The 11,413-nt window shown below is 43.0% G+C and overlaps 2 protein-coding genes across 2 annotated transcripts in view; one reads left to right on the top strand and one right to left on the bottom strand.

Moving 5' to 3' along the window:
* Window positions 1-11,413, top strand: part of SARNP (SAP domain containing ribonucleoprotein) — a 145,047-nt gene that overhangs the window by 111,352 nt on the left and 22,282 nt on the right. The gene's annotated exons all lie outside the window — the stretch shown is intronic.
* GDF11 (growth differentiation factor 11) overlaps window positions 1-11,413 on the bottom strand; it is a 29,172-nt gene that overhangs the window by 155 nt on the left and 17,604 nt on the right. The window contains exons 2-3 of the mRNA XM_015405873.1: window positions 1,452-1,825; window positions 7-246 (exon numbers count right to left, since the gene is read on the bottom strand). Of these exons, the coding sequence (XP_015261359.1) occupies window positions 7-246; window positions 1,452-1,825 (614 nt within the window). The remainder of the gene's footprint in view (window positions 1-6; window positions 247-1,451; window positions 1,826-11,413) is intronic.

The raw sequence follows: 11,413 nt of genomic DNA, 5'->3' as shown, positions 1-11,413 counted from the left end.
ATTTGCCTGCTGCACCAGATGGGTGTGGGGATATTTCTGCATGAACATATATTCACACTGGCCTGAACAGTAGTTGGCTTTGTACCGCTTGGGGGCGATAATCCAATCCCAGCCGAATGCCTCAAAGTCAACGGTCAGTGGATAGCGGCAGCACCGTGACTCAGTTGAGTGCTCATCACAGTCTAGGCCCAGATTTCGCCGTGACCGTTTGTTGTTCTCCAGCACGCGCAGCTCCATGAAGGGGTGCTGGGGGTGGGATTGGAAAGGAGAAAAGACAAAGATATGAGTTCATAAACAGTCCACTTGCCCACCCCCTGCTATAAGGGATGACCAGCACAAAGGAAAGGACACAAACCGAAGGGACAGAATTTTGTGGCAGGTCAGTTCCACCCAAATTAATCTACCCATAAGCCACTCTTTTAGCTCTATCTGTCTATCCCTCTCTCACCCTTTAAGCTAAGCTTATTAATATACATTCATCTCCCCTACTCTATCCAATTCTGTTCATCCTCATCCATCTACCCTTATCTGTCTTTCCAAAACAATCCATCTTTCCTCCAATCCTACATCACTTATCATAGCATCCAATAATTTATACAGTTCCCAGCAGCAGCCCTGAATATTGCTTTTTTCCCCTCTGAGAAGACGAAGCATAGTGATTAACAATAAAGAATGATGCTTAAACCTGATGTTTATATATTCTTTAAGAAACTGCACATCTGCTAAGGCAGGAATGACATGCAATATGTGACTCTGACCCATCAGCTGCTGTTAAGAAAAGAATAAAAATGAGGTAGGTAATCTGACTCAACAGACCAAGAGATCGATTTGTAGGCAGTGTGTGATCATGTGAAATAAAGGGAGCTTCCATCATAAATAATATGGAGAGCAGATATCTCTAGGGAGGGGGGGATGTTGTATTTTATTGAGAAACCATATGCATATTGTAACAAGGTCTCAGTTAATCTGGTAAACCTCATTACATTATTAACAAAAATTAAAACTCCTAGCCAAAATGGCTGTTTGCATAAAAGATTAGTTTAAGAATAGCTAAGACCAGCTAATTCTGCAGTGTATAGATCCAAAAATCTATAGCTATAACTTGTAGAACTTGCTTCAATAAATCAGTTAATTTATTAGGTACTGCTTTACAATGTTGTCTCTTATTAGCTAATAGCAAATATGTTGGGTTATGGGATTGCCAACCTCCAGGTAGGCCCTGGAGTTCACAGAATTACAACAGATATCCAGATTACAGAAATCAGTTCCTCTGGAGGGAGGGAGAGAGAGGCGCTTTAGATAGTGGACTCTATGGCATGCTATCCCTACTGATCTCCCTCCCCTTCCCAGACTTCACTTTCCCCAGGCTCTGCCCACAAATCTCTAGGAATTTCCCAACCCAGAGTTAGGAAGAAGAAAGAAGAAGGCCAAGCATGTTCCTGTTTACCCACCAGACCTTCAGCACCAGGCCCAAGTGAGGTGACAGCCAGGTCATTCCCATTTGGATCGAAAGCATTGATCTCAATACCCCAGTTGTTCTGTGGCTGCTTGAACCAGTTCTGCAGCACGTGTTTGAAGTCAATGCTCTGCCAGTGACCAATGCGAGAGTTCAGGTCAATCTTGAGTGAGCGGATACGGATGTGGCGGCTGCCATCCTCCGTCACTGGCTTGAGGCGCAGGATCTGTAGGTACACTGTGGAGGTATGCTGAACAGGCCGCAGGTACACCCACAACTGTGCTTTTACCACCTTGGTGAACATAATCTTGGGGCTGAAGTTGAAGAAACAACAGTGTGGGTTGCCTTCAATCTGTACAACAGGGTCCGCTGGCAGAGAAAGACAGAAAGACAAGTAGTAAGCAACATTTTTTCACAACCCCAGTTTACCATTGCTATCATGACGTGCTGCTGCCTGAGGAACAATTGACATGAGCACATTTATTGCATAATGACTACTACATATAATACTACATTTGTGTGAAACAGTTATCACAGCTCAGCTTTCAATAGAAAAGCTGTCTTCCCAAACCCATATTATACTATAACAAGATATCCTTCATTTGATTACATGACATTGGCTCTAAAAACTTAAAGTATCCTGTAAGGAGAAATTTCCCAATGCCTTATTCCCAGGGCTATTTTTGGGCAGGAACGCACCGGAACGTTCCTGCCCAAAAGGCTGGCTCCCAAGTTGGCCACGCCCAGCAGGAACTCATTAGCATAATAGGCCACACCCAACAGCAGATACTCATTAGGATTGGCTACATTAGGGGTGTGTGGCTTAACATGCAAAGGAGTTCCTGCTACAAAAAAAGGCCCTGGGTTTTGACAACAAACAAGGTAAACAGAATAACAAGCAAAAGGTGGGTGTGGCTGGATAACCACACTTCTGGTAACATGCGCTGTGCTGTCAGGGGTGTGGCCCAATATGTTAATGAGTTCCTGTTGGGTGTGGCCTATTATGCTAATGAGTTCCTGCTGGGCTTTTTCTACAAAAAGAGCCCTGCTTATTCCTACTACAGTTCAGGCTTCTAACCACGCCCATCAGCAGAGCTGCAAAATGGGCTAGACACAGACTAAGTAGGGGTTTGTTAATATTCAGATAAATCCCTGGGTATGCAGAAAAATACAAATCTGTACATTTTTAAAATGGGGGAGGAGCCCGGTTAGGGCTGAGCACACTCATTGCCTTCCGCGAGGCCCAGAATGTTGGGGAAAAGTGAACATTGTTTGGAGACAGGAGAGGGAGGAAAACAGACAGTGGGCAGAGGGCAGATTAGCCGCAAAAGTACCTCAGAGCTTATAAAGTTTTGAACATAGAAATTTGGGTCAGAAGGAAATTTCCTAATCATTCATTCTCCATAACCTCTACAACTGTTTCTGAGACCCCACCTTGTTGGCATAAAGCCCGAAATCACCCCAAATAGAAAAAGGTCCTATTTAAAAACTTTTAAACTGTTAACATATATTTCATAGAAGAGTCTGTATATGTAAGCCATGACTGCTCTCATTTTTAAGACCCTTGAGTTGTGAGGAGGGTTTATTGATGATTTGTGTAAATGTAAGAAACTGTTTTTTTGCAATTGCTTCTGTGTAAAGTTTTTTGGCAGGAAAATGGCCAAAGAGGTAGAAATAGCTATAGATTAGTTAGTCTTCTGTGGCAAATGTGATGCTTTCAGATATCACCAAAAGTTTGCAGGTTACCATATGATTCTGACTGCTCTCATGTCTCTTTTACTGGAAAGTGGAGGGAGGCATTTTGTAAATTAATATTGAGATGTACTGGCAGAGCATGGAGGATGAGGGGAAAGAAGTTGGCGGCTGGGAGGCAGGGCTGGTATAATAAAGTTGTTATCTGATCCTGTCCTCAGCATACAGTTCACAGGAAAGCAGTGCACCAGGGAGAGTGCGTTGGCAAGGCTGCCCTGGCAGAGCTGCATAATGAATGGAGCTGGAAGCTGCAGCAACAGAGCAAGCCAAACTTGTCCATGGAATTTTGAGTAGCCTGCCCAGTTCAAATACCCCAAACCTCAAGTTGCTAAAACCCATTCAATCCTCACAGGGCTTTTTGTCTCATCAACCATTGTGTCATTCTTAGGATAGACACATATTCCACAAAATTCTAAAGAGAGATTCTTGAAATCATGTTTTAAAAACTTAGATTAAGATTTCTATCCAGTTCTCTTTTGAAAACTCAGGGCACAATGTAACTCTGCTTTTTAGCATTTCCATAGTGCAGTGGTATAAGGAGGTTTCTCTTACTGTTCCAGTACATGTTTCTATAGAGATTTTAATCCACATTAGGGGTTTATCAAGCAAAGAATCAGGGCAGGTATGATCTTGTATTTCTGCCCTAGAACAGAACCTATATCAGGGCTTATAGTTGCACAGAATCACAGTGGGATGCAGCCACAACTGGACATCTCTCACATAGCACTAACCTACAAATATACCTCAATTCAGGGCCTTAAAAAAAGAACAAGAAGAACTGCCAGAACTCTCAAGAGGGAAATGAAGTTTTCAATCTGTATAATGAAAACTCATTGAAATTTTTAAACATTTTAAAAAGAATTTTGTTGAAGAAGTTCTGGAACTCGGTTCCGGTGTGTTCCACCAGAATAAAAGGCCTGCCTCAATTAAGTACTGAGATATACTAGCCTCTCAGCTGGCTGCAGAGCACAGTGCTCACACTTCTGAAGTAGAACGCAAAGCAGAAATGGGGCACAATGATGTAGTGCTTTGAGTAAAGATGCCTCATCCAGTCAGAAGAAAAAACTGCAGCAAGCTGAAAAAATCCTGCAGCAGCATGCGTTAGATCTTGTGCTAGGAAACCTTGCACAATCAGAGCCATGTTAGAAATAATATTTCATTTCTCCCAATTAAGTGTAGGCTCTGGCTCTTCCAGTAGGAGGCAGATTTTCCAAAATAATCCTGAAATACTGGAGTATGGGCAATCTTTTCCTATTTGTCCCACCTAGTACAGGAAGGCAGACTGGGTTCAGGACAGACAGACTTTTTTAGCCTTTTCTCTGGGGTATCTTGTGAAGAAAATAACACTGATCATATACGTTTGCCAACTTCTAGGTAGGGCCTGGAGATCTCCCAGAATTAGTTAATCTCCAGACCAGGGGTCATTTAGTAGAAAAAGGGGTGCAGGAGCTCATTAGCATAACTTATTTGCATAAGCCACACCCCCGGACATCACTGGAAGTGTGTCCGAAGGCAACACCCACCACTCAGGCTCCACTGGACTGCTTTGGATTGCTAGCTATTGGGGGGAGAGGATATGCAGATCTGTCCTCACAGAGGAGGGAGAGCTTGTACCTGAAGGCAGGCCGGGGGGGCCCTCTGCAACTTATCTGGCTGCTTCTTGCTCCTTGTGGCCCGACTGAGGGCTGCTGGGAGCAGGGGGTATGGCTTGTTGCATGGGCCCGCCCCCTGGCCTCCTTACTGCTGGAGCTCCGCTCCTGTGCGCTCCCGCAGGAAATGACCCCTGCTCCAGACTACAGAGATCAGATCCTCTGGAGAAAATGACATCCCCGCTCAGCACCATTTCCTTCCCAAACCCTGCCCTTCCCATGCTCCACCCCCAAATCTCCAAGAATGTCCCATCCTGGAGTTGGCACCCCTATGCAATCATTCCCTTTATGTTATGTCTATCTTTAGTCAGGCCTGATGAGGCATCAGACTTTCCTTTTTTCTCTCTCGGCACTCCTCTTATTAGTCACACTGCCACAGTACTTGGCCACTACTAAGGTTTAGATGTTACGAGGTGCCAAAATTTTCCTGTTTGTTGGTGGTTGGTTTGTTTTGTTTGCCCTCAGGATTCTTTTAATCATCAGCCCACCATTCAGCACTTGGCTTATACTAGGACACAGGCCTTTTTTGGCACAAGAATTTTGAGTCTTTTTTAACTTTCAGCACTGTTCCAGTTGGCCCACTACACAGCATGCAGTTGTTACTAGGCCTCAGGCCTAAGGGCACCAGTATTTTCCTGGTGTTTGTTGTTGTTGTTGTTGTTCTCCTTCTGCACTCCTTCTCAAGCTAGTCTACCATTCTATGTTCAACTGCTTCTCATCTTAAGGCTCATCTTCCCGCCTTTTTTTTTTTTTTTACCTCAGCATTTATTTCTAGTGAGGCTACCACTCAGTGTTTAGCTGCTGAACTGGGCAACAGAATTCCCCACACACACAGTTTAGCTTTAGTACTGCTGCCAACCAGAGGAGTCTGTGGGATCACAGCCGCTGGCTTTCTCTCTCCAGTGCCTTAAAGTGAAATCATTAAGCACATGGAGCTTCCATTTCCCAGACTCCTTCCTTTCCTAAGCAAAGTGCCCACTGTCCACCCTTGAAGCACAGCAGTGTCAGAGCGCACAGCAAGAACCAAGCAGCAGAGTATTGCATGAAACAAGATCTGAAGCATCTATCAGAGACAGGTACAACAGTCTCAAAATTGTACCAGTGCTCCCAAGCCTGTGTGTTTTCTTCTTGAACTGAGGGTCGTGTAGGCTTCATAGGGGCTAGAGCTAGAGGTATCAGCCAGTGGCTGGCAACTGGAGGCAGTCTGGGGGGCAGGGCCAGCGAGTGATGGTCTAATGTCACTTCCAGGGAGAAATGGAAGTAACATCATGCCTCTCAAAGTAATCACTTGAAATTCTGTGGTAAAACCATAGAGTTCCCCATGATCCCTAGAAAGGCATGACATCAAGTCTCGGTTTTCAGCTCAAGTGACGTCAGGCTCTCGCCGTTTTTATTTCTCCCCCCTCCTGCTGGCCATTGGAGTGCTGGCAGGCAATGTGACCTGGGGACAGGGGATTCCCCACCCCCACAGAAGCCGGCAGCCCCGGCTAATGCACAGCTTGCCTTCCTCAAAGCCTCTGTAGGAGCGTCTCCCCATTACTTACACAGAGTGGCCCTTTTGTTCAGAAATTAGCCAGGGAGTAACTGCTGGAGTTGTGATAAGACTCAGATAGGCATTTGTTCCCCTGCCATGTCCCACAGGGTTCCCCTTATGATTGGGATTGGACACTGTGGAATTCCAAAGAAAAAAGCACAAAGGAAGCAGAACTGACCTAACCTTCCTTTATGATCTAGCTGAAACCTATAGGTCTCGCAGAAACTGAACACTTAAATTTAAGACTCCAAAAAGCGAAACAAGTAGAACCTTTCCTTACGAATCTTCAGATATGACCTTGGAGGAGGATCAGTATTCCGTCCCAGAAATAGCTCTTGAGGAGAAACAATAACACAGATAGTTCCCACATGAGATTTTTGATAGGATGTTGAATAAAATGATAATCAAAACCAGGCAGAAATTCACAATCTTCCTGTTATTCTGTAGTAAAATACCACCAGGAGACCTCTTGATAAAATCTTTGAGAAACTGGCTATCAGCATGCAAATGAGATGAACTTTGCCCAGTGTCAGATTAATATTAGATGTACATGTTTTAAGTTAAATTGTATTGTAAATTGTATTAGCAAGGAACACCTATTTCCATGGAAGGCAACTGATATAGGAAAGAAAGACTACCGACTCTACTACAGTGGGGCATCTCATTCCCAGGAACACTCTGAACCATTATTTTTAAACATCTGTGTACATACTTTTTAAACAGCCATTACTCAGCTGTAAAGGGGTAGCCATGTTTCTGGGGCAGCAAAATGACAGAGGAGTCAAGCAGCAGCTACAATTTTAAGCTTATTTCATGTGCTTGTTGGAAGCCAGTTTCCGCAGTTCTTTCCTCAGTTTTAACAAATATATAATAGCCTAAAAGGAATGGGGTAGGCTTTGTGAGTAGTCATATTGTCATGGTTTTATCTGGTTGCAAGAATCTATGTCTATCCAATGCAAATTCCAAAGAAACAAAAGCCATGTAATACCTTTTTTTAGAACCAACCAAAATACAGTAACACAAAACACTATACAAGCTCCAGAGCTCTTCCTCAAATGGGACGTTCTTAATTGAGGCTGATGAAGAGTTGGAGAACTCAAAAGCTTGTAGAGTTTTATGTGATTTTTATTTGCCCTAATAAAAAGTGTTGCATGGATTTTGTTTTTGAATTTTGGTTCTTTGTGTGTGCCAGCAGGGTGTACCCTACAAAATAAAAATTATTCACTTGTTCCTGTATAATTGTCTCCATCCATGGTATCATGTATGGAATAATTCCTTTGGATGTATACATCTGAAAATATTTTGTTGAACCTGCCATAAACTTTGTTTTTATGCAAAATCCTGGACTGTATTTACAATTGTCATAGAGAACAGTCTGGCCAAACTGGAGATTTCATTGTTGCATAAGTATTTGTGAACTCTTTTGCTCTCTGCTCTTAATGCTATTAACATTCATTGTAACTCTGTAGAACATGGCTGTTCTCTTATAACATTAAAAGAAACAACAATCATATTCCCAGTGGAAGATATATTTAAAATAACTAAAGTCATTAGGTTAATATAACGCACTATGTGTAAGTTGCCTGTTAGTTTCTGAGCTCACTTTAATGTGCTGGTTCTTACCTTCACACCTGGTCCTCCATGTAGCTGAAGGATTGCCTCTATATATATATATGAGCTCATGTGGCTTACTGTTTCTCCCAAACATGGCTGATAAAATCCTTCTTTGCCCATACTTCCTTGGTTGCAGCACCACTGTTTTGAAATTGCCTGATGGAACGGCTTCTTGGTTATTGACCTCATGAAAGAGGTTTTAAGTAATATTATTTGGTTGGACTTTTCAGTTATGGTTTTGAGTTGGTAGCTGGAGTCACAACTGGAGTGTGTGGTACAGGGTATGGTCTTGGTTTGTCACTGTGAACTGATATGTTATTGGAATTTTAATTTGTAATTATGGACACTATCAGATATTATTTTGTGAGCTGCCTGGAGCCATTGAGAACAAGGCATGATATAAGTACTTTAAATGAAATAAAGCATATACCAGAGCAGATGTCAAGTTGATGTTGGAAAGAAAAAGTCTGTTGGAGTTGGAAAGTGTAATATTAGTAGAGCAGGATTAAGATAGTCAGGTTCCTGGTCTCAGGTTCATGACGGCAAAGATGGATGTGCTCAAAACAACATCTAAGCAAGGAGATACAGGGATTGGAGCTAAAGGTTTCAGAAAAAGGGAGCTCATGCAATTTATACTTGCAGATAACAAACAGAACTAACTAAGCAGGGACTGCACCTCATGAGACAAAGCCAACTGTCACAAATATCAGGGGGGAAGCAGACAATTCAATTGTAATGTATACAATAAATATAGAACAGAAAGAAAGGGATCTTTGACTTTATGTGTGCCCTGACTTGGAAAGCACAGGCTAGCCTGATCTCACCAGATCTCGGAAGCTAAGCAAGGTTGGCCCTAGCTAGTATTTGGATGGGGAGATCTCCAAGGAATACCAGGGTTGTGAAGTGGAGGCAGGCAATGGCAAACCACCTCTGAGCATCTCTTGCCATGAAAATACCATCAGGGGTCTCCATAACTCAGATGTGGCTTGATGGCAAAAAAATAAATAAAAAGCCATGCTAGCCAGAAGTAAGTTGTCATGTTCAATATGGTACAGTATCAGTGTGATTCTGTGCAGAGTTACTGTAGTCTAAACCTATGGATTTCAGTGAGGAATTTGGTTTGAGTAACTCTGCATAGGACTGTACTGTATATCTCTGAGTGTCAGTTGCTAGGATCAGGATGGATGTTGCCACTCTATAGCTTGCTATTGAACTTCCATGTGGGATTTGACTGGTAGCTGATAGAAAACAAAATGTTGGCTCTCATGCGCCTCCGGTGAGAATTAGCCTCAAAGTTGGGAATGGTTGAGAAGATGCTGCCTTAGATGCCGCTGAAAATGCCGCTGAAAATCCTAGAGGATGGAATGATTTCTCTCAGCAGAACTTGACATCTCTACTTCCCTCATCTTTCTGCAGCCCCAGATGACCCCAGAAATGCTACTCCTGGGGGACAGGGATGCTCAGGAGCAGCATAAGTGGGGAACTGGAAGTGTGCCACAGAAAGGAAAAATCAGCGAGATCTGCCCCCTCTTCTGTGTGCACAGAAATGATTGGTGGGGTCCAACCTGGTGTGTCCAAAGAGCCAGGTCATAAAACAATCTAGCCTATATTATTCAACTAAATAAATCCATCCAGATTCACAGTACTCTCTGCTGTCTCTATCTACATACTTGGTATCCCTGAAGTTCTCTGCCACTCACTGCACACAAATTCAGAATTTATGCCTTGCTTTTTGACTGCCTTAGGCAATTCTTTACCCTTTATGATTTGGATAATGCTTTTATGATATCATCTCAGTGCCTTCAGGACCAGAAAGTGAATTGAATCTTATAGTATTTTTGAACTGTTTTTCCACCTAGCATTCTCATTATTTGGCATGAGCTTTTCCTTCATCAGAAAGAAACACTACCATAGGAGGCTGTTGGGTACATCCGTATTTTAAGAATGCAGTAATGTATGTAACTTTAGTCACTGATACCATGTAGTATCAATGACAAAAATTACATAAATACCTCATATCTTGGCCTGTGCCTCATTTAGGAGTAATCCAAAGTAACCTGTCTTCTCTTTAGAGTGCCTGGACTAGCTTCTGTGATCACACCTAGCTGTCTAATCCATCTCTATACCCGTATTCTTTTCTCCTTGCACTGAGGTATTGTGATTATTCTTGCACCTATTACCCTTTCCACTGCTTTCTTGCCCATAATTTCATGTAGTTTTAGTATAAAGCAGATTTGGGTTCCATTACTGCCATGTAGCTCTCAGAGGCTGCGATCAGATGAGCTGTTTGATCCAATATCATTGCTGTTGCCCTGCAGATTTAAAATGCAGGTCCAAACAGCAACAGCTGTCCTCTGCTCCCCAGTTGTCGGCACCCCATTCTCACCCATCTTTAAGTCAGAGTTATTTGACACCAGGGAAAGTCCGGTCTTTATGGATGTCAACAGTTTCACCCCACATTTCCAGATGTCTGATCAATCTATCGCGCTCTCAAGCCATGTGGGAAGTCTGAACGTTCCATTCCATTTTGTGTCCTTTTTAAAAGTCAGTTGCGATATGCACATAACTGTATATTAACAGTTGTGAAACGCCACATGTGTGTTTACACGCTGAAACACCTTGTTTGAATCAGGAGCCCTGGGGGGGGGGGGTTTGAGCGAGAAATTCAAGGGAAAAACCCCTCTCTATACTGGCTAAGCTTCCCCAACAAGACAAATATGCAATGTGCATGCACAAAAGAGAGGTTTAAAAAAAGCTGTCCGACCACCCACTCTGTGGTTGCCACGCAGCAATAATCGGATCAATCAACCACAGGGTGAGCGCGCGGAGAAGTGGATTAGGGTGGGATGTCTGATCAAAACTCTCTGTTATAAAAAAAAATCCTGGATGAAATTAGAAGCACGGCCAGACCACACTAAGCCTGTTGTCTGACCGCAGCCAGAGAGAAAGGTGAGCATTTGAGAGGAACAGTATCTAAATGCTATGTAAAGTATCCATGGTAGTAGTCAAAGACAGACTTGCCAGAACACACTCTGCTTTGATTCCTGCTACTTCAACAAATCCTCTTGCATACCTCCTCCTCTGCCTGCTATAAAGAGTTAGTGTGGTTAGTGTATCAGACTATGATCTGGGAAACCCAGGTTTAAATCCCCACTCTGGTACGGACACTCACTGGGTGAGCTGTCTCTTTTTCTGTCAGCCTAACCTACCTTATAGGGTTGTCTTTAATAATCTTTAATAATACAGAAGACGGGTTGTCAACATGGGGAACTACAGACCAGGATGAGAGGGATACATCCATTCCTCTTATATGAATACAAACGAACTGTTGGAATACAATGACTTAGACCACCTAGCTAGTTGAGCTCCTACAATGTGTGTATGTAAAGTGCCATCAAGTTACAGTCG

This window comes from Gekko japonicus, unplaced genomic scaffold, assembly GCF_001447785.1.
Source record: "Gekko japonicus isolate JY-2015 unplaced genomic scaffold, Gekko_japonicus_V1.1 scaffold246, whole genome shotgun sequence".
NCBI classification, from domain to species: Eukaryota; Metazoa; Chordata; class Lepidosauria; order Squamata; family Gekkonidae; genus Gekko; species Gekko japonicus.
The sequence above is the reverse complement of the archived record's forward strand: the minus strand, read 5'-3'. Positions and strand labels throughout refer to the sequence as shown.